Source organism: Salminus brasiliensis, chromosome 8, assembly GCF_030463535.1.
Source record: "Salminus brasiliensis chromosome 8, fSalBra1.hap2, whole genome shotgun sequence".
NCBI lineage: Eukaryota > Metazoa > Chordata > Actinopteri > Characiformes > Bryconidae > Salminus > Salminus brasiliensis.
This window is the reverse complement of record NC_132885.1, coordinates 35436378-35461034: the sequence shown is the minus strand read 5'-3', so window position 1 is coordinate 35461034 and position 24657 is coordinate 35436378. Positions and strand designations below refer to the sequence as shown.

The 24657-nt window shown below is 38.4% G+C and overlaps 1 protein-coding gene across 8 annotated transcripts in view; it reads right to left on the bottom strand.

Moving 5' to 3' along the window:
- LOC140561325 (mitogen-activated protein kinase kinase kinase kinase 4-like) overlaps positions 1–20147 on the bottom strand; it is a 54902-nt gene extending 34755 nt beyond the window's left edge. For 7 of the 8 annotated variants that reach the window (XM_072686459.1, XM_072686462.1, XM_072686461.1 and 4 more), the window contains exons 1-4: positions 19823–20147; positions 19404–19469; positions 3898–3954; positions 877–1002 (exon numbers count right to left, since the gene is read on the bottom strand). In XM_072686459.1, the coding sequence (XP_072542560.1) occupies positions 877–1002; positions 3898–3954; positions 19404–19469; positions 19823–19879 (306 nt within the window). In that variant the 5' untranslated portion in view covers positions 19880–20147. Of the gene's footprint in view, positions 1–876; positions 1003–3897; positions 3955–10519; positions 10766–19403; positions 19470–19822 lie in introns of those variants that run through there. The other variant, XM_072686460.1, reaches the window with a different exon arrangement.
- Positions 20148–24657: the final 4510 nt, after the last annotated feature.

Genomic DNA, 24657 nt, shown 5'->3' with positions numbered 1-24657 from the left:
TGGACATAGGCTGAGTGTAAAAAGAAGAAACCTTCAAGTCAACCCAGAGAAAAATGAGAAGAGTGGTCACTAGTTGAAATACGAAAGGGAGTTCTTGTAACGCAAACATGGCATCCGTTTATGGATAAAGGCGCGCCTTTCAACAAAAAAAGCCAATCAGCTTGCTGGTTTCAAGTGTGGGAAACTGCATATTCATATACAATTACATAATTAAGACAGTATGTGTTAGTCTACTAATGACTACTACAGTGCCATTTCTTTTACAGTGCAGTTTTTGATATGTGCGTGATGTTCTGTGGCATTCCAAGACTGATGACTAGCTTTTAGCATACAGCACGTGTTTAATTTACACTTCTTGTTAAAATTTTGTGATCACACCTCCTAATGAACTTATTTACTTTAACTTTGTAGATAAGTCTTGCCAATAAAATAGGACTCTCTGTACACCAAAATAGTGATTGAAATGTTACATATATAATCATGTGACCGGTAAATTAATATAAATTGTGTTCTACTGATAAAACAAAGCCAGATTGTGGTTAGTGCCAATAGACCAGTAGATCAGTAGACCAGTCTCAATTGCTCACACCCTCCTTGGGAGGCTCCAAATCCAGCCCAGTAGCTGAAACCTTTTTCCACTTTTAATAATGCTAATGTGCACAAAAAATGTAAATCCTTTTTTATTATTATTATTATAATAATCTAATACATAATAATAATAATAATATCTTGAATCTCACAGAAATACAGTATCTCACAGAACATCAAGATCATCAAGCAAGATGGTCTTATGAGATGGGGCTTTCTTAGAAAGTGGCCAGTGAATGTAGTCAATCTGTGAACTGAATATAAGGGGCTCAGGAGGAAAACACTAACCCAGAGCTGGTCATCATGTCCAGGAGGGCTCTTCTTGATGAATGCTCCATAGTAGGTGGCAATGTTTCGATGGTGGGAATACTTTTTCAGCATATTAATCTCCAACTTAATCTCTTCCTCTTCATCCTAGATATCACACAAACAAGACCAAAAGAAAAAGCAGAAAGGCATGAGAGGCAACTCCACAAACGCACCAATAAATTCTTAATGGGAGGAAATCACAATTCCAGAACCAGAAAATAAACACTTTACACAGAGTCAGCAAACATTAGACCTCAACAGTACTTTGGGAGGTGTATAAAGAAGTGTATGTAACTACTATTAATATAAAATGATAGAATATAAAAGACATTTCCTCTGAAAGTAATAGAATACAGTGAACACTTCATACAGCAGCATGCATGCTTGGTCAGTACTTGTTATCTCCCCTTTGGGAAGGATGAAAAGAAAGGTTGTACTACAAAAAGGTTTTTGTAGTAGATAAGAGCATGTTTACACCTGGCATTAACATGTGATTTTAGTGATTGTATCACAGTCAGATTTCACTTGTCCACAAAAAAGCGAGCTTGCATCTGCATCCTGCCTCCTCTCTCCAGATCTCCCAGTTTTGCACTCAAATGGGTTTTAAATTTCCTTTCTATCAAACATACCAGCACTTCTTTGAGGTCGTTTCTAGCTTTTCCAGAACTCAACTTGACCTCCACTGTCCCTGTTAATACTTACTTACATTACAAACGGGGGAAATGTCTACCTAAAAATGCTTTGCTGCCTTCTTATAGCCTTCTCCTGCTTTGTGGGCATCGATTATTTACATTTTGTAAATGGCAGGCAGCTGTTTAGAAGAGACAATAATTGCTGGATCAAGGTTTGAGGAGTATTTATGAAATATTCAAATATGCATCACACGGCAAGGCTAATTAAGGTCTGAGCCCTTGGTTAAAGTTATCTGAGCCCTTGGTTAAAGAGTCTTTTTTGTGATGCCTCCAGAACATTTGGCATGTGATGGCCATTGGTGGACTGATGATGGCATGCAAAAGTTTTAGTACCATTACTAAAACTTTTGCATGCCATCATCAGTCCACCAATGGCCATCACATGCCACATGTTCTGGAGGCATCACATACACCATGTGGGGTGTGCATCTGTAGAGCCACTGGGGGAGGGGAAATATACAGTGTGATGACCTCATCCTCTTGAAAATCCCTCACTTAGCGAGAAAGCCAGAGAGCACATGTATGAGCAAGAGAAGTAAGAGCTAGTGTGCGAGAGAGAGAGAGAGATATTACAGAGAGTGATATTAGTATGTATATAAAGTATATGTACATATTTTATATATATATCCTTTTGTCTTCATTTTAATTAATGCTATTTTTATTCACTTCGGTCACTTATTTTGTAATTGTTACTTTTAATGCACTAAAATTGTGTTATTATTGTTATTTTTGTAATGCTTTGGCAATATTGTTGTCATTATTGTCATGCCAATAAAGCTTCTTTGAATCTTGGGAGAGAGAGAGAGTGAGAGAGAGAGAGAGAGAGAGAGAGAGAGAGAGAGAGAGAGAGTGTTACAAAGGCAAAGGTGAGAGAGATAGAGAGAGGGAAACAGAGAGGGAGAAAGGTGAGAGCGAGAGTGCACGAGAGAGAGATAAAAACCATTACCCCCTCCCATAATCCCACAGCACTTCTGCTGAACCTCTTTATGAAAAGAAAAAAGAAAATAAATATTGCCACCTTCCTCTCTCTCCCTCGTTCATGCTCTCTCTCTGTAAATAGAGCAGGAAGCTGTATATGGGTCAGGCGCAGAGCTGCACCAGTGGAGCTGATTTAGAGTCAGTCCTGTGGCTATAGGCACACACAAACACACACACAGCCAGCGGACGAGAGCAATCTATCCTTATAATATATATATATATATAGTATAGTATAATATATCACTGTTATTCTGATAATAATGTCATGTCAGAGCAACAATTTGGTCGCCCAAAACTTGCTTAGCCCACGGACAGTTTAAACTCCTCTGTTGCGCACTGTGTGCTACATGTCAAGCATAATGCTGCTTTTATAGTCATATCACACCTTTAGTAAAGACACCTTTAGTGCAGTATTTTCCAAATACTACAATATTTTCTTAGTATTTTCTCAAAACTGTAGTTACCATGCCAGTTGTTCCCTTTTCAGCTGAAATGTTTTGATGCCTGAAACATCAGTGCATCCCTAAAAATACTGTCTTGATGTTTGGTCCAAAAATATATATTATACATTTAGGAGTTCCAATCGGATCCAATCAGATCCAGGCATTTTTAATGGATCGGGTTTTGGCTTTTAAAACTAGATCCACTCCCAATCATTGGTTTTGTTGTAGCAGAGCGCCCTCTCGCATCCTCTAGGCCCCATTAACAGACAAGATTCTCAGCTGCTGCCTGCCACGATGAGTAACTCAGAAACTACCCTAAACAGTGTTCCTCTGTGACCTTATTACAGTGAACAAAATAAAAAAGCTTTATTGAAACTGATAACTGTGAAGATGTTACCAGTTAGCAGCAAAAACATCTGTTTCACCTCGAATGATGCAGCAGTTATGTTCTCCAGTCGAAATGTACAAAATAACTGCAGCACGGTTTAAGGTTAACCATTTAGGAAGCCTTGTTGGCTTTCTGGCAACCTCACCACGCGTATCTGTTCAAGTAAATCTCTTTTGTTTTGTTTAGGATAGGGATTAAAAGAAGAGAAGCAGGCAACAGGGTGGAACAAAGTTTGGGTTAGACTTATTTTAGCTCAGAGGTTTGTTGTAAACATGATGCTATTATTTGTATAAACACAAAGATCAAATCTGTTTCACCTGAGCATTAGGGTACTTGGATTGGATCAGGGGCAAAGAAACTTGATTGGGACATCCCTATTTGGGAGTAGTCCAATAAACCAGCTTACTGAATCTTTTTGTTGGTTGCAAAATATCTTCTTAGCTATTATTTAGAATGGAATTGAACTACGTATATATTTTTTGTTTTGTTCTCTTCTTACCTCTGTAACGTCCATGACCTTAATGGCTGCCAGCTGTCCTGTTTTGACATGTCGACCCTGTTCAAAGAGAAAAGACAGAAGTGAATGGGACATTAAAAAAAAATGTTTTTCAGAGTTTAGAATGCTTCCAACATTCACAATTTGAAGGGATCTTTTGAGACCTCAATAAGCATTTAGTACTTAGTAGAGTACACTTTTGATGTTTTGATGACCTGCTGTAAATGCGATGCATTGCCAGACACCAGTGGGCAGTGTTCCTGGGGAATCTTAGCCCACTCCTCATGGGCAATGGACTCTAGTTCACTAATATACTTAGATTTGCATGCTGCAACTGCCTTCTTCAAATTCCGACAAAGATTTCCAATGTGGATGGTTGACAATCACTCCAGAATCCTCTAGGACATATTTCTGAAACCAAGTCTTGGTGGATTATGAAGTTTTCTTCTGTCATTTCCTGATGCTTGATTGAATCCATCTTGCCTTCCACATGCTGCAGGTTTTCAGTGCCAGAGAATGCAAAGCATCACCAGAGCATCACCAAACCACCACCATGCTTCACTGTAGGCAGGTTGTTCAATAGGCCCAAAAAGTTGTTTCACTACTCCACAGAACAGAATCCCAAAACCTCAGTGGCTTATTTACAAATATTTTTTTCCATTTTATTAATTTTATAAATGGAATCATGGAATATACACCTTTAAAATTAAAATTGGTGGCATCCCTCACTAGTCTCCTTCTTGAATGGTCACTCAGCTTGAGGGTACAGCCTGCTCTAGGCATATGATGGATTTAACTGAACTCCAGGGCACTTTCGGTGACTTGGAGACGGTTTTGTATACATGCACTGACTTCTACTCTTCAATAACCTTATTTCAGAGTTCTGTGGAGTGTTCTTTTGTCTTTGTCATGGTGTATTTGTAGCCAGGAATACTGATTACCCAGTGACTGGACATTTTTACTACAATCCTTCTTCTTAACTACAATCCTTTCTTCTTGTTTTGGCAAAGCAAGGATCTCTTCTCTGAACTTTTTGGACAACTCTCTTAACTTATTTCCAACATGCAGTCAAACGTCACGGTCAACAAATCCCTAGTCAGTCCAGGTTTTACCCCAAGCACATCTAATGCAGCCAATGAAGCCCCTAATTTGCCACTTGATTTGTAAATGTATGCTTTAATGAGGGATCCTATTCAGGGGGCTAACTAATTTTGAGACTGCAGTCATTAGAAGTGTTTTATTTTGTGTTTTGTTTAGGATTTGGAGGTTCTGTTAACAGCTGGAAGTTATGTAAATTTTGCTAATAAACCTTATTTGCAACGGAGGTTAAATATTAAGTGCTAATGTACCAAAAAACTATGCAAGCAAATGTAATAAAATTGGTATAGCTACTTAAAACACAGCATTTGGCATTGCAGCAAACGTTTTTTTGTTTGCTTTAAAAAAAACAACCTGCTGGGCATGTATTTCCTCAAGATGAGATTGGTGACAGCCACAGTCCAGTTTTTGGTTGCAATGTTACCCTAGCCTTGCAGGTTCTAAACTAAATTAGATCATCAGAGATCAAGAGTACTGTTCCCTTACAGTACTGTAGCGGTTACTTCACTATTGACCCATAAATACTGATTCGGTCTAAAAGTTACAGGGAAGAATCACTTCCCTGGTATATTGTAGCCACACTCAATTCTATCCATGTACTAGATTTTTGGGGGCATCAAGATGTTACCTTCACATGACCACATGACATACAACAGACAATAAAGCCATAGACAACGTCTTTCAGTTATAAAGAAGCCAAGCAACCCTTTTTCATTCAACACTTTGAGCAAAGAGATGTGCAATTGTGGTCAGAAGTTTACACACACTCATCTTATATATAAGATATATATGGGGCCTCCTAACTTCCCGTTACTGTAACTCCTCTGCTGTGTTCTCTTCACTGGCTTCCTGTAGCTGCCTGCTTCAGATTCAAAACCCTGAAGCTGGCTTACAAAGCCAAGAATGGATCAGTCTGATGAAAAGCTGATCTGTAAATGATGATGACCGACTACAGCTGGTCGCTTCTTTGTGCCCACATACAAAGGTTTTATTTTTTACTTGCTGGTCAACTTGCTGACCAACATTTACATTACATTTATGGCATTTAGCTGATGGTCTTATTCAGAGCGGCTTACAAGGTTACTCATATTACAGAGTAAGGCCAATGTAGATTTATTAGTGTAGCGCAGCATAGTCAGACTGGGAATCGAACCCCAGTCTCCCACATGGTGCGATAGCTGGCAGGTAGTGGTGTTCTCTGTTGCGCCACACCAACACACAACACAATAGTAAGCTGAGAGGAAATAATGTGTGGAATATGTATATGTAAAGATGCATTGTCTGTGTGACAGTATGCCATACAGAGAAATCGGTGTATGCGTGTATACTGGTCATGGCAACACAATTAGCAAGTCTGGGTGCAACATTTCTACCTAACTGCAAAAACAACAAGTTGAGACACTCATATACTGCGCCTGTTTTCCTCATACATGTGATAACTGGACCCTTTGTGCTCAACACACTAACCTACAATCCATCCATGCTCGGCAGAAGATCTATAAATAGTGCTTGGCTCACATGGAGGCGCTGTTAACCAGCTCGAGCCCCCCAGCTGTTATACACCCCCTCGCTCCTGCATTTGCCCGGCAGAGTACATGGTCAGCCAAGAGTTAATGTCATCCAGGCTGAGGGAGGGGGTGGGGCCAGTGGCAAGAAAAAGGCAAGAGCGAGAGTGTGCGGAGAGAGAGTGAGGGGTATGTGAATAGTTGGGGTGAAGGAGAGTGATGTGTGTGTGATAATGAATGAGACAGCGAGGCGGGCCTGAGGAGGTTATCCCTTGGTCAGGTTGCCTCTCTCTTGCATCATGCTCCATCTTTCTCTGTTTTTGTGTCCACCTCTATTACTCAGTGCAGACAGCAGCATCTCTTATACTTTATTTTTAACAGCAGGACCATCTGGCTTGGTTTTAGCTTTTTTTTTGACAATTTAGTTTTGAATTTATTGCTGGTATTGCTGGAAACCGCTAGCTTTGTGGGATGTTCTAGAGCCACTGTTGTGTGCGCATTGAGTGACTTCCAACAGTATTACAGTGTTGCCCCATGGGCCATCGATGCCAGAGGGAAACAACTCCAGTGCATGGTACAAAGCAGTTGACGCGCCACCATAGATCAGTTAACCTCTACAATGAACATATTCCGTCACCTAATACTGTCTACGCCACAGTGTCTCGCTAGCGTCATTAACGCCAGGGGAAGTTACCCCCACTATTAGGCAGATTGTCATAATATTCTGATCTGACTATGTAAATAAGACTGTGAGAAAGAGATTGATGCATTTACATTTACATTTACGGCATTTAGCAGACGCTCTTATCCAGAGCGACTTACAAAGTGCTTTGCTATTTACCCAAGAAAACCTCAGCTAGTTAGAATAGACTAATACAAAAGATACCTCCAAGCTTAGACATTGCTAAACACAATACAATAAGGCGACCATAGAACTATTCGTCCAAGTACTCTCTGAAGAGGTGGGTCTTCAGTCTGCGTTTGAAAATGCAGCGTTGATGCATCCCTTCTCAATTTACATGGACATTTAACCACATATTCAATAGAGGAGCAAATTAAGTAGCTTGCGATTTATTGCATTAATTTGCCATTAGCACATTTGTTTAGGATTATGCGCTAGCTTGTCGTTAGTGCATTAGCTTGCAGTATTTAAGCAAAACTCAATAGTGCCGTTTGAATGTTTCTAATATTGTAACTTTATAATGAACAAATGAAAAGAAACACCACAAATGTCTTTACATAGTAAAACATGTCTTAATAAAACATGCTTGGTAAGGTTTAACACAGTCCTGGAAGAAACAATGAACAAAGTCCATATTTCTCTACCAAAAAAAAGCAAACAAAAAAATAAATCAAACAATAACTGAATTTAGAATTTGTATCGATTTATAAGAAACATTTTACTTTTCTACTTTGCAGTCATAATAAGCATAATAATCTTTTTTGTCTAATCATTTATTTGGACGCAAATAGTTTTGTATTTAGGCTGGAAAGTTGATTTTTGGCTAATTATTTGTGCTTGTAAAAATTATTTTTTTTTGTTGTTTTTTTTTTAGCTACAGTGACAATTAGCCCGTCCGTTTGTTACAATGAAGCAAGCTTTTCCTGATTATTATACTCCACAGATTACTACAATCTGTATTCTATACAGGATGTTAGAGGAGTGTTTGTTGTGCATTGTAAATATAGCTTTCAGTATGTATAGCATGGGTGAAACGACATGTAACATGTATAACAGCGGTGTAACAAGGTGTAATCTCCATTTGATAAAGTATCCACACTGTAAAAATGCCTGAGAATCTGTCCTTTAAAAAAAGAACAATATTAAAATTATATACAGTATACTGCTGCACCATATATTGTTTGCTAATCTTTATCACAACATTGACTTTATGAATGCTGTATCGCAGGAGGCTGCAATACGCAAATGAGGCTTTTCATAAATCACAGAAACGTCCATTGTGTGCTGAGAATGTCCTGAACAATGCCTGAAGTCCCAGTGTTTCTGTGGGTGTTGTGATGAGTAAAGGGATTCGCAAGATGCAACAATTTCAGTCAAAATAATGCTTCCTTGTTACATAATGCATTTTGCTGGATATGGCAATCATAACATGTGAAAGTACAATGGCATTTTGTCCACATACTAAAGCCACTGACTTTGTCCTTTTTTTTGGAGTTTAGGGAGGAGGATTTGTAAGCAGACCCCTATACGTGTGACCCCAGTATTAATAGTTACAGTTCTTTACATTTGCACTGGGCTTGTAAACGGGTCAAAATTGAACAGCGCAGAGCGTCAGCTGCTAACCCGGCCGACAGAATCTGGAGCAGCGAGGCGCGCTCAAGCTCACAGCTGATTCACACCGTCACCTCCGCTCCAAATAGCTCTGAGCCGTTGCCATAGAAACCAACAACAGTTGGAGAGCTGGAGGAAGAAGGAGGGTGGGGGATAGAAAAGGTTTTCCCCGGTCTTATGTGTTGTCAGGAGTGTTTCAGCTAGGGATGTTATATTTTTTATACTTATTATATATTTTGATGACATATCAGTACTGATAGGTATTACTTTTGGGTTGACATCAGTAGAAAATACTGGGTGGGATAACAAAGGGAAAACAAGGAATGCAGCCAACCTGATCCTATCACAAACCTTCCCTGAAAAACCACATACTGTGATAAGCTATTGTATTGTTTTATTTTCAAGTATATTAAACCAATATCTAATCTATTTATTGATCTCCTGAAGAGCTAAATGTTGAGGTAATAATGGCATAGACAGATGTATTCTCAAGGTAAACTTTTTTTTCACAAATATGACATGTGGAATTGAACAAGGCTTTGTACATACAATATGGCTGCATTGTGACTGAGGGTGTATAAGCTCTGTTCACATGTCGCTCTTTGTTACTCCTTAATGTCATTACATTACTAATTCAGCTGTATCTGAAATGCTACGAAGGCTGTATTAATTGCTTTCCCACTACACAGCTAAGCTAATGATGAAGAATACATTAGGCATACACATACACATGGGCTTATTGACATTAAACAACACTGAAAACTAAAACAAAACAAACAATAGTAAAGTAAATTACGTGCACAACCTGCCTCCATAAATCTTTTTTTTATTGCACATTTTTTGAGCTTAGTATAGTTATTCTGATATTGGATAGTCAGAGGATATTTGCATTACAACACTTATATGTGTCAAAACTAATATTAAAACACCACAAGGCTCCTGATCTCTGAATGTTTTACATTTGTAAAACAGTCTCCGCACTTTTAAGGTTAAATGTAATTGGTGAAATGGCAAAGATCGGAAACTCCACGATTTAGAAAATGTCATTTTAGCAATTGTCTGCAGTTATAAGGGGTTAAATATTCGGGATATGGGTTTGTTGACTGTGACATTTCATTGCATGTTAGAAATGTGAAGCAGTGAAGCAGTGAAGCATGAGGATGGCTCTGTGGTGCTGATTTACTTCCTCTGGCACTGGAAACCTACAGCAAGCCTACAGCCTACAGAAACCCTAGGAGCAAACGTCATGCCTTCTGTAAGGAAGCTGCAGCTTGGATGTCATTAGAACTTCCAATAGGACAATGATCTCAAGCATACCTCAAAGTCCATCAAGGCTTGGTTTCAGAAGAAGTCCTGGAAGAGTTTTCGGCATAGTCGCTTAGCGAACCGGAGGCCACTGCCCATGATGATTGGGTTAAGATTCCTCAGAAACACTGCCAGAAGTGCACGTTATGCATCACATTTGGAGCAGGTTGTTACAGCAAAAGGATGCTTGACTAATTACTAAAGATGCTTGTCATTAGTTATTCTTCTTTAATTGATATTTTATTGAAAACAGCTCAAAGTTTGCCAATAACCCTAATTTGCAATGGGGGTTGAATCATTTTAATCTAACATGCAATCAATTATAAACACAACTAAAATGAACTACACTTTTCCACCCGGTTTTTCCACCCGGTTACACCCCCCCAGTTTTGTTTGAGACCTGTGGGAATCACTGACAACTTACCCTGTTTAGTTGTACGGTCTGTGTCACCATCTTTAAAGCAGTGACAACATATCTGATCCAATTTACTTGATGTGGCAGAAAACAGAGAACTGTCAGTATATGTGTTCTTGTGTGTGGTTTGAACACAGTGGTATTTAGGGCCACTTCCTTGTAGGAGTTAGGTCTGCCTAGCTACAAGAAAAAATGCACAGCTTTCCCCAGCCAATCAGAGGCTCTGGTTTCAGTCAGCTGACTCCAGGCCCGTATCTGGGAAGAGAGGAGGAAGAGAGGCGTTGTGCTTTGGATGAAAAAAAAAAGAAAACTCAGTGAGTGTGTGAAGCGTGTGCGATGGATCAGTTAGTTTGTGATCAGCGCTCCCTCCCCACTCACAGGGTTAGAGCATAAATGGAGACCATCTGAGAGGCCTGAGGACCACTTTGAAAACCACTGTGTCAGATATTCTAAATATAGGCATTACTGAAGACCTGCAGGAATAAGGCCTGCGGAGGAGAAAAAAACAGGGCAAGATAGTAGGTAAACAAAGAATAAACAACCAAATCCTCTAATCGCACAAGACGCCAGCGACACCACACAGAAAAGATGATACATTAGCTTAGCAACCACCTAAGGTACCATAGCAACCACCAACAAACACCTCAGCAACACCATAGCACCCAGATAGCAACAGTTTAGTAACCACCTAAAACATCTTAGCAACTGCCTTAGCAACAACCTGAAAGTAAATAACAACTGCATAGAAACACTAGCAACCACAAAATAAATGTAGCAATTGCCAAAAAAAATAAATGATAGCAATCACTTATCAAAACAGTGTTCCATCTAGCAAACAGCCTAGCAACTACCTGGAACTGGGAACCACAAACTGTGCAACCATTATGATTTTCCATTTTTAGATATTAAATGTTACATTAGGGCTAACATAAACATAACATACATACACTCAAAGTCAGGAATTTTACCATGAGAATTAGCGGGTTATTATGGGAATTAATGGGGAAAAAATGGGAAAAACAGCCCTTGCAATTCTGTTCACTGATCCATAATTACTTTTTACTTATTACTTATTTATTTCCATGGTAAATATATTTGTATTGTTATGCCTTCATGTCTGTTGTTGACACACAAATAGTATATTGATGATAGTGAATGATACGCTTCCTTTGAATGATCCAATATTTCTTATTAATTCCAATAAATTCCCATCCATAGAAAGTTTACAATTTGGAATATTTCCAAAGTTCTTGAGCTAAAGTTCCCATGGAAAGATACCTATAATTTACTGGAAATTTATTGTAAATAATCCACCCTCTTGCAACTATTTGCCACAGACCGCTACTGATACAGATTTTTTGTGACATAATGAAAACCAACATATTTACGTATATATGCCCTTTCAGCTTACAGTAGTTTGGCTCTGTTTATTCACATGGAAGTTACAAATAATAAGGAATGGATTTTTTAAACAAATCTCAATACAGATCTAAAACCATTTAGAAACATTTACATATATCATAATGTATTTGTACATCAGTATTTTCTAATTTCAATATTCCAAACCCTTATAATTAAACTGGTTGTTTCTGTTACTGTGCCTTTAAGACTGGTCTATGTACACTGTTAAAAGTGTAAGTTCCTTTAGAAATATTTGGAGGTTCTTCAATTTAAAGCTGTGGAGAAACCTCTGGAGGTGCTTTAAGGAACATTCTGGAAAAGGTTTTTAGAACAAAAAGGTTCATTAAAGGTTCCTCACAGCACCTTAAGGAGGTTCCTCCACAGTAAGCAGAGTCAAACTGCTGTAGAAAATAAATTAGTAGCTGTCAGCAGTGTTTTTTCTGTACATCAAACTATTACTCATAAAAGGGTAAAAACATAATTGTTTTTAACATAAAACAAAGCGATACTGATGCTTTATCAACTGGATGTTCAGTGGAAATCAGTGGAATCTCAATATTAGTAATTCTTCAGATAACCAATATTTTGGCCAGGCTTTATTTTCTTTTAAGAACATGCCGCCAATATTTTAAAAGTCACAGATTTATTCAGTATGCAGGAGGCCACAGGCTGGTTAGAACTGGATTTACCACCAAGTGCCTAACTTTAATAACAGCCTCAAGTTCTTTCTGTTGGCGCCTCAAGTTTGTGTATGTTCTTTTAGTAAATGTAACACCTTTTCTGCTGTATTACAATGTTTAACAACAGCTAAATGTGTTCTTATGCCCCTACCTTTATACAGCCTAGATTACAGTCAATATCTGTTTCAATTCAAAGTAAAAATGTCAGGGGTATGTCAGGTGTTTCACATATGTTTGCTAAATCTGATAGCCAGGTAAAACTATGTTTAATCTACTGTTTTTCTCACTGTTATACTCTAAAAGGCATCCATAGATAACTAGCTAACAGTGTTTTAACACTGAATATTATTGCCAATTAGTTCCGCCAGTTCAATGGGATAAATCATAGTCATAGTCAAGTCATGTGAGGAGGTAAATAACTGTAAATAACTGAAAACTGAACACAGTTAAAGTGGAGGGTTTGTTGATTTCAGAGGGGCAGTGTCAGTTTTTTATTTTGCTGGTTTAAAAATAACTTTAATATTGTAATTATATCACATGTTCAGGGTATCAAGAGCTGAGAACCATACATTACGACATTTATTACTGAACTAAATATGAAACTGGCAAACTTGTATTTTAATGACAATAGTTTTAGTTCTTGTTGCACAAAAGCAGATTTAAAAATCCTTTGTATGATTTTGCAGATGGTGCTGCAGTTCTAGTACAAACTATTAGTCATTTCTTGATTTTTAACATTTCATGGTTGTGTTACAGATATACATACATACATATAGGAGTGTGTACTTTTACTTCAACTGTTACTTAAGTATTATCTAAGTAAAATGTGTACTTTTACTTAAGTATGGACTTGTGTAGTTATGCCAGCTCAGCTGATAATTAATTTAATGACCCAGTCAATTCCAAACATCTTACTTAAATCTGAGAAAAGGTGAATAAAAAAGAAATCTAAACTTTTTTCCATAAAATTACACTTCATACCCCTTAATCTTTTCTTTACATGTTGGGGTTATGAATATAGGAAACTCAGCTGCTTTAAGGGAAGTCATGGACATGCTGTATAAGATATTTTACAGTTGAATAATGAGAGTTCACATAAGTGCCATAACGCGAACTCAAACGAGTCGTCGCAATATATTCACACCAAATTTTACATACACCCAGCACGTTTTCTTTCGAGCACCTTTCGAGCGCAAATGCAACAGCTACTGGAGGAGGATATGGAAGTAAGACTAAAAAGGCTAAGGGCTGCCGGACATTAGTGGCTAGGGGTCCAACTAGAGCTGAGCAATATGACAATATTTTGTTGTACACTTCCAAACTGAAAGCTAAAATGATAATTTTAGCTGAAATCTGATTTGGTTTTGTTTTTATTTATTTTACTGCTGCTACTTTGCACATCATCGGTTTCACATTTTGACAGTAAAAAGATAGTGGAAGCTTTACTAATCTTTAATATTAGCAGTAATAACATTTTAAAAGCTCAATTTAAAAGCTGGTAGCTACATAAGAGTTATTTAGTAAATGAGCCATTCATAATCTTAATTATTTAATAACTAATTATTTGTTTCAATAAATCTAAAACGACTGTCTGCAAGCTGCTTTGAGACATCACCATGGTTCACCCTTAAGAATGTTTCTGTGCCCTGAATTATATCTCAATGCAGAAAAACTCAAAACAGCCTGACTTCTTAATGTAATATTTAAGTCAATCCTGAAGCCCAAAGTCTTAAACTTCGAACTTAAACTGTATTAAATTGAAAACGTCCACAGCGCATTTAAAGAAAATACATGGTACAGCACAGGTAATAGGCTGGGGAATTTCTGAGTATTTTATATAGCTGCTTCCCAGTTGGTAGATTACCATTTTCGGTTGACCTGTCTCATCAACAAGATGCTTCTGTCCGCAGAGTGTTTTTTTTCTTTATTGAACCATTCTGACTCTAGGGACTATTGTATCAGAACATTTTTCAATATATATATATATATATATATATATATATATATATATATGTATGTGTTGTTGTCGACAGAACACAAGGGACTGGAATTGGTGACCCTGCACTGTGGGGGGCTCAAAAGCATGACTTAATGTAGGGTACCTTAAACGCATGTGATCTATAAATGGTTAAAAAGACTGAAACACTGCGCTCTAACAGGACTTTAAGAGGCACAAGTGACACATAGCCTACACACCTCACGGACAAAAAAATCTGACATTTTGTTGACTATATATGTTGGCAGAAATCCATTTGAGAATCAGCTATGTACACACATGGACAGAATTGTTGGTACCACTCGGTTAAAGAAAGAAAACCCACAATGGTCACAGAAATAACTTGAATCTGACAAAAGTAATAATAAAAACAAATATTGAAATAAACAAATGAAAGTCAGACATTGCTTTTCAACCATGCTTCAACAGAATTATTTAAAAAAAAAATAAACTCATGAAACAGGCCTGGACAGAAATTATGGTACCCTTAATTTAATATTTTGTTGCACAACCTTTTGAGGCAAAATCCCTTGATAGTCTTGAGATTTCATTGTACCCTGCACAGATTTAAGACACCCTGTGCCAGATGCAGCAAAGCAGCCCCAGAACATAACAGAGCCGCCTCCATGTTTCACAGTAGGGACAGTGTTTTTTCTTGATAAGTTTCATTTTTCCATCTGTGAACATAGAGCTGATGTGCCTTGGCAAAAATTTAAATATTTGTCTCATCTGTCCATTCGACATTCTCCCAGAAGCCTTGGGGTTTGTCAATATGTAGTTTGGCAAATTACATCCATGCTTTTAGTGGGCATGGCCATCTTTGAGATGCATCGACGCACATTATGAAAATTGCCATAATTCTGCAATCGATTTGCACTATGACTATTTGCACACTGTACAGATGTTCTTTTCTGTAAATATCAGCTCTTTACTTTCTGTAAATATCCCCTACCCTATTTATTGTTTAGTGTAATTTTCCTTTAGTTTAAGACTGTGTTCTGTGTTTTTTGTTACTTGTCATACGTGTTGCTCTCACCAAGACAAATTCCTTGTATGTGTAACATACTTGGTGAAATAAAGAGATTCTGATTCTGATTACGTAGATTATGTTGACACGTTGCCCCAGCCCTACCCTACACTACTTAAAACCTTTATTTTATGCATGATAAATTGTTTAATATTCCATGTACTCTTGAGAACAGAATAAGTCACAAACCTAAAGTCCCAGTCAGGCAAATACATAACTCATAATTCCAGCATGGTACTGTAACACGATAAACATTAACTGAACATTTTTACCTCGGTTACGGTTGAAGACATTTAAATAAGCTGCTCGAGTTGCTCAGTTGGCTCAGTGTTTCAGTTCGCCTTAATGTTAATTCCATGTGGCTTTCACGTTGATTCCATGCCTGAACAGGGCGGAGTCACGTGACTACACAAATCCAAAATAATTGACATGGTCGAGATTCTCAATTAAAGGTTATGGATTCCTATCCCTACAGTGATCCATGATAATGGTCAACTGCTACTGGATGCATGATAAGCTCTTGGTTCAGTGACAGCTTTTTTAATATCTTTATATATTTAACCATTTAACCTAGGCTTTTTTTTTTTTTTTTTTTTTTAGCTGCTATAAACCTAAGATGCTGCTGAGGGTGAGGAACATACTGTATTTCCACAATCAGGCCTTTAAGGTTCACAAGATTACCACTTTATTGTTTAGAATCAGGGCTCTGGACTAATCATCCTGTTGTCCCGGGATTAAAAATTGTACACAGGACAAAATAAATGCTGGATTGCTAGTGCTTACAAGAATTTAGCAGGAAAATAAAACTTGGCTTTCCCATCGAGATTATAAATACAGCATGGAAGCACATATACCTGGATTTACAGATCTTTATAGCTGTAGCCAGTTTTTATTTACAATAAATAACAGAAGCTCAGTTTAGCTGAGACTAGCTGGAACTAGCTGGCTCTGAATTGCACTGTGGAGTTCAAAGTGAAATACAAGGCCAAATTCCATCTGTGTCCGACACAAATGGTGAAAACTGCGTAAAGGGATGGTAGATCAAAACTCCATAGCATCGAGCATCTTTTTTTTTTTTTTTAATCAAGCAGTAAAGTTATCCAACATTAACAGAAAGTGTAGCACTCGTGATCTACACCAAGTGGTTGCTCGGGTTTTTTTTCCCCTGAACTACGTATTCTTTTCATTTAAGGAAACCCTGTTTTATTAGCTGTGTACTGGCCTTGTCAAATACCGCAACTGTGATGGTAGCGCGCAGGCTAGGAGCCTCACCAAACATTTCTATCGCGACAGTAACATGCTGGCTAACGGCCTTGTCCAACTAATGTTAGCTAGCATTTTGAATTACGCATGAATCCCACTGTGCTAGTATATATATATATATATATATATATATATATATATATAAAAAATAAAAATAAACCCTAGTGAACTCTTTGCAAATGCTATATGATCAAATACCATAATATTATAGAGCAACATCATGACAAGTAATTAGCTATAGCTAGGTTACCATTAGCAAACTGTTGCTACAATTGCTGCTGCTAAGCAAAATGGTGATCATTACTCTGAACATTCGCAAATGGGACAAAATGATACTGACCTAGTAGCAAAAAAAAAAAAAAAAGTCAGTGTTACCCAGCTACCCATCGAGCAACACACTCATCCCTTTTCATGCCTTTCAATGTTCAGAGATCTCTCCATCAAACTCTCCTGATCTAAGAACCTTATGTCCAGTGTGTTTTTGTCAGATCTTTATCTATTTGGCTGCTTCTTTGACATCACTCCTTGATAACGCATGTAGTTGTACATCTAGTTAGCAATTGCCAGAAACACAGTCTCCTCTGCCCCTCCCCCTACCCCATCCTGCGCACGAGCATGAACGCAACCTGTTCCGGTTGCCCCGTAGTCTCTTTTGGTGCTTTCACATCTACCTGGTTTCGCCAGGATATTCAGACTTTTCAGTTTGGGCTGAACCAACCAAAAAGTGCAGCGAACCACAATCGGAACCAAAGGACCACATTTTGATCAGAACAAAAGGGGTGATCTCAGGGTCGATGAAACCATGATCCTGTTCGAAAACACTTTTTTAGATGGTTCAGACTTTCTGACCAATTACAGGAGGTTAAGGCAGGCTATCGCCACCCATCAGACAACAGAAGAAGAAAAGAAACCAGAAAAGCAGCAAAAATGAAATGGAGTTGCCAAGACTCCCAGGATTGCTTGCCGTTTTTTCCTCCTCATCTGTCAGTTGCGCAACAAGCCTGTTCATTTAGCAAATTTGAACTAGAGTACTGTGGCTGAAGTTGGTGCTGCTGGTATAAATACCACAATATTAGCAAGAAAGTAGTAACAAAATAAATCTTCATTCATTTTATCCAGGAATAGATACCCGGCATTGTGCAAAAAAATAAGCACCAGACTTTTTTCACAGCATGCAAGCTGGAAACTGACTGAGTTTTACAAAAAGTGTACTGAATTGAAATCGTAGACAGCGCCCTTAAAAGAAAATACATGGTGAAGCACAGGTAATAGGCTAAGGAATTACTGAGTACTTTTTATAGCTGCTTCCCAGTTAGTAGATTACCCAGAGAGGTTACCTGAGCTACCTTTCTATCAGCTCAAACCGCAGAACTGGGTGTTTTTTTCTTTACTGAACCTAAGTAAAGTAACTCCAAGTAACTCTAGGGACTGTTGTAATGAAAATCCTGAGAAGTATCTACATAATTTTGGGCACTGCTGCCACATTGGCTGATTAGATAATTGCATAAATAAGTAGGCGTACAGGTCTTTCTATTAAAGTGCTCATTGACTGTATATTAAGTTTACACTGACAGCATTTTAAACATAATTTTACGCTCTTGTTCAGGTCTACTATTTAGAGACTATACAGTGGAAATGGTGTGTGGTCACGAAGTGTGGACACCCACACACAAACGAGGTTGAGGGAGCCCTAAGAAGGAACAGTCTTCAGTGTCACAAATCTTGGTTTCTTTAATCTGAAGCCATTTAGATTACTTATGGTGGGCATCTCAACACAACGCTAGCCAGATGCATTCACAGAGTGTGAGTGTGTGCTATTTTAAGCTTGTTACATGATTTTCCCCTTGGGACAACCAAGCAAGCATTTTGCTGATATCAGCCCGACATCAGTACCCATACATGAGGCCTGCTGTTGTTTCCCCATACTACAAAGATGCATCATGGTGGTGGTGGTGATGGTGGTGTGTGTGTGTGTGTGGGGGGGGGGGGGGGGGGGTGTGGTTATGTCAGCTACATAGCCAAAGCTATGTGCCCAATAAGATGGACATCAAACGGTACTCACTTTTTGGGTTAAGTCAACCAGTTAGCTGCATAATCCTCCTTGGTGAAATACCCCCCAGCCAATAAGCAATGGGCTGGTCGCAGCACACGAGCTACAAAGCGGAGAATGCGCAAACGGATCACACCCAGCAGCACTGCATGCGCCTCTGCACCCTGACCATCCTATTGGCATTAACCCTGCTGCACCATTTAAGACGGAACGTGCAATTCGACTAAGAAGACCAGGCCAGCAGCAAACGCTGAAAGACTGTCCAACTCCGAAGAGAATTGAGGAAATATAGGGCAGTGGCCAGTGGGGGCCGGGGCCAACGCCATAGCCATCGTCGGGTATAGGATTAAACCCACTGACCACCAGCGCCGTCGTCGCTGACAACCAAAAATATCTTAACATCCTGACCAAAAAGTCGCCTTGGCTTAGCCTTAGCTTGTTCCACAAAAATAAATCAAATGAGAGAACAGACTAACCTTGTATACTTGTCCATACGTGCCATTGCCGACCACCTCCACCAGTTCAAAAATCCCAGCAGGGTCCTAAAAATAAAAAGGCACACAAAATGTTCTCACGACAGTAAATGAACACAATCCAAAAAATGTTTATTGGTAGAGACAAAACCAGACACACAGCTAGCTGTGAGCTTTGCACTGCTGCTTTTTTTTTTTTGCAAACAAAGAGCTCGTCGGTACTGGAGACCCACATCAATAACAAATCCGTTAGCTTTAACGTTAGCGGTTCTGCACAGAGACTAGACCCCCAGGTCCGGTCTAAACCCGACTTTAGGGTGTGTTTCGTACTCTGTATTACACACAGGCGTGCGGCTACGGTTTATTCTCTGTGCTTTGAAATATGGGCTAAGCTTTGCAGCGCCGCTAGCTGCCGTACTTACCCGCAGAGAGGCGAGGTCTATATCAACCAGACTTTTAGCTGGGGAATCGTTCGCCATTTTATCAGTGTTTTTTGTTTGTTTTCCCCCCCAAGTTGCAACGCGTTAATCCGTTGATTTCACGCTACTGGTGTGTCCGCGACGCAGCAGGTCATCCTTTGGTTATTGGTAATAATCCTAAGTCTTTTCGTGCGGACACGGTGAGACCCCAGGACCGTTTTTCCTCCACCTTTGTATTCCCGGAGTGGTCGAGCAGGAGCTGCGGCTGAGGCTGGGCTGGTTATTCCATGACGGAGCTGAGCTCTCAGAAGGAGGACGCCACTCACAGGACACCCGGCGGAATGACTGATACAGAGCCTGGGTTGGGGGAGGGGGTGGAGGGGTGGAGGATTGGGTTGAGAGGCTACAAATGGTTACCAACAGAATGACGTCGTGTGTACTGTAAACTCTATAATGTGTAATATTGATTAGCACTGCACAACCTCATCCGCACAACTGCACAATCATTTGTTAATAACCATGATATTAGCCTTTGCAGTACAGTGTTGGACAGAAGAAGAAGGTGCCTGTGTTGTCATTATACTTACACACATTTGTGCAGTACAACGGAATTCTTCTCATCTCATGGAAAACTGGGGTAAATGCGCAGGGTCTGGGGTCACCCATGCCAATTAGGTGCCCCTGAAGCAGAGAGAGTCAACAGGCCCAACAGTGGTAGTTTAAAAAACCTGGGTATCAACCCTAAAATCAGTAACCCAGAGCCAAATAATCAAGACACCCCTGTTTCATATTGAATTGAAATCTGAATTCTGTAAATTCTGCCAATATTGTATGCAATGGTTTGGGCATCCTGGCAAGTAGTGAAGTTAAGTGAGAAGTAAACACAACCTCTCCAACTAGCTCATAACAGAATACCGTTTTCACCAAATTTTCATGCATATTTCTTTATATTCGATTAACCTAAAAATGTAATAATGAATTCCTTAGGCTTTAATTAGAACTATGTAGAACTGGTTACACAAGTCAAGAATTGTGATTACTTGACCTGTGTAACCAGTTCAGCTGAATTATTAATGGGCCATTACACCAAATTAGTGACACTCCCTTCCCCAGGACATAACATGTAAAAATATATGTAAAAATGAAATTTGAAAACTGTAAAATACATATTATTACTAAGCCAAGTGTTCTGCACATTGGTCTAATTGCAAATGTAAGAAAAAAACTTAAACTTAAAAACTGAAAATACCTGCCCCTAGTCTCTAATGAAATATAACGATAATATCCTCTACTTTGTTTTGTGTGACTTAATTATTGTGTGCTATTTTATTTTATTTTATTCATATGTTGGGTAAAAATACAAATTTCTGTCTCCAATTTTTTTTTACTCAATTTGTACCCTAAAACATTCACCCTTCTCTGTAATTTGAAACTGAGACTCTACAAGTCACATGTTCAACAGGAAGTTACATCATCTGGATCTTCTGAAGGCCATGAGAAGACCTTTTAGTCCTGTTACGCAAATAAAGAGTAACAGGACTGAGTGGCAGTAACAGGAGTGAGTAGCATCTTCAGGTTTATTGATTTATTAGTGCGGATATTAGTCAATATAATACTTTTTACCTGATTTTTATGTTCTATAGTTGAATTACTTAAGATTTGACATTTCACATCCGTTTTACAACATTAATATGATACTTACAGGGAGCCAATCCAGGACTAAGTGGTGCAGAAAAGCAGTGGTGCTACATAGCCCCCAGCTATCACCAGAGCAAATGTAGATCCACCTTTTGGTCTAGTCATAGAAAAAGTGCAATAGGGCACTAATGTGTTTGATACAATGTAACAACAAAGTGTTGTGTAATAATCCATTGTAATAATCTATTTAAAAAGTAGCTAATAAAAATAGACATAATAGCATTACAGTATAAAATGAACTAAATTCTGCTAAATGTACCTATTGCAGTGTGTCGTTTATTGTGATGCAAATATGGTTTAGGCAACATAACAGGCAAAGAAGAAAACAAAACCTACATAGCTACATTTTTGTATGTCCTTCTTACTTTATGAACGAAGAACATAAAGAGAACCCATACTGTGCATCTCCTCTTTCTTCACAGTGCCATGAAAAAGTTTAGATACTCCTGGTCACAAAATGTAATTGGGCAAGGGCAAGAGCAAGACGGCCCAATAACACAGAACTAGAAGCCTTTTGCAGGAAAAAAGGGCAAAAAGTCCCCAAACAAGAAATGCCACAAAACTCTGTCCACAAGATATGCAACGCAGCTTTTAAATGATCTCCTTTATTATAGTCACCCTTGTGGAAAAGTTATATAACTAAATTCAATTGACAACTGGGTTTTTACGATTTAAAAATTTCACCAAGAGCACATCGACAACTCATCCAGAACGTCACAAGAAATCCCAGACAAGCATCTAAAGAACTGCATGCCTCATTTTCCTCAGCTAAGGTCAATGTACATGATTCCAAAATAAGAAATACTGGTCAAAAATAATTTTTTTTCATTGCTGACTTTGACTATGAGAAATGTTGGTTGGCCCTCTCTGACCCTGCAATAGGAAACATACTGGCTTCTATTTATTTAAGTCACTTATTGACTAAATGCCACTGTACATCTTTAGTACATATTTAGAGTATATGTGAAGATCAGTTAAATGCAGGTGTAAATAATAATGTGTTTATGTGCATCTCACTTCATTTTATATAATGTAATTATGTTGGCGTATGACATGAAGTATATACCCAGTTAGCAGAGAATGAGTTATGAGTTATGTTGCAATGTTTTCAAAAGGTTCCAAAAAGGTGAACTAGTAACATAATATTCCAGGAGCGTTCTGAAAATGTGTGATTTGCATCACAAGGTTTAGAATTTTCCTTCACAACATTCCCAGTTAGACAAAAAGGTCAAATACAATAAATAAAATTCAAACATTGATAAACATTGAACATTGATTGGTCCTAAACTTAACTGAAGCTGCCACCAAGCAGTGAAGAACTATAGTGAGGAACAAACCTTTTAGGTAAAGGATTCTGAAAGTGTCCAAAATGCTCTAAATTCTGAATAAGTTTGTTTAGACCAACACATAGATTTAAAAATGATATATTAAAATGATAACATTCTCCAAAAATTAAAAAATAACCTATGCTACATTTCTGACATTTTCCTTTGGGATTGTCATTTAGGAAGTACTTTCTATTCTACTCCATTGAAATGCTCATTTTTCACATTTTTTAAAATGAAAGATTCAAAGGTTACAGGATCTGTCTTTGGAAACTGCGCTACAAAAAGAGCTTATTTTAAATTCACTGAATTAATTTGGAAAAACTGGAAAAGATTCAAATAGAATAGAATTTGTCTGTTACTACTAGACTTTAGCACCACCTGCCTAATATTAAGTAGGTTCACCTTGTGTCACTTTAACAGATCTGACCCATCAAGGCATGGACAAGACCTTTTAAGGAGTTTGCTGTTAATGCAACGGCAATGGGAAGCTTAGCGTGCTTGGAGGAGAACACTAACTGCTAGTTATTTTACATCATCTAACAGACGCACACATTGGCTACCATCTCATCAAACCCATAAAGAGATCAAAGTCAAAGCTCTCTTGGACACACATTGATAACTGTGGCAACAAACTTGTGATCTCCCAATAATACAGACAACACTTGTGGCACCTGGTATTCCCTGGCAGAATACACTTCGAAAAATACTTTGCCTTTTTGATGGAAGAAGAAGTGGTGCAGGTCCGTGAGAGATCCTCAGTTACATTATCCCCAAGGATCCTAAAGGAAGTATTAAGGTCAGAGACCATCCTTCATTCATTTAATGTTCAGCCATTAAGTACACCTTTTTACGTTCAGGTCCTATGGTTCCCCAGTTGATGGAACACCTGAAACACCTTTAAAGCATTTTAAATGATTTTTTCCCCCCAATTTTCTTATCAATGCCAATTCCCACTTAATAGTTTGGACTCTCTATGTGTCTAAGAGACATGTAAAGTCAGCCTACCCCATCTGTTTTTTCTACTGGTGCTAATACAATGTCAACGGACAGCTAAACGCTCTTGAAGCAGAAGGCCACATGCCAATTTTGTTATGTCAGCTAACAGATGCCAGAGGTGGCTAGCACTGCAGAAAAGTGAGAGATGAGGGAAAGGGAAGACCATCCTACCCATCCAGAGAGAGTAAGGCCAATTATACTAATTTGCAATCTCCCAGTGATAGGTCAAATGCTTAGACAGCTTTTACCACTTTTACCTCAAATACTTTTACATCTTTTACATCTCAAGTTTTTTAGTAGTTATTGCAGTAAGAAGGAATACAAAGACACATTATAGAAATTAAATAACATAAATAATATGCTATATTTATCTATTTACATTGTTTAGTTAGGTTATCTGGCTTGGCCTTGGTCTCTACTGTTGGAATATGATGGATTCTAGTTATGAACTAGACACACTGCAACTACATTGGTTTTACACAGTGACAAATTTTAGACTGGATCTGGATTAATCTCACTCACTGCTGCTTACTGTATCATGCTAAAGCAGTTGTTTAAATGAAATAGATACTGTTTCAGGTACTGTATAAAGGCAGTAGCAGCACAGACCTCCCAAAGGCTCCAGTGGGGCCCAAAAGTGGTGGAGTCTTCATGTGTTTTATTCATGAGTAGAAACTTGTCTCATGTCCCTCCTTCCACAGAGGTTTTGAAAAATGCATTTAACTCACAAAGGATGCCCAGGTTTTGAGTGATATGTTGCTCTGCAGCACCATCTGCTGAACACAGTCCTTCTCTGCTGCTCTGTGTTTGAAAAGT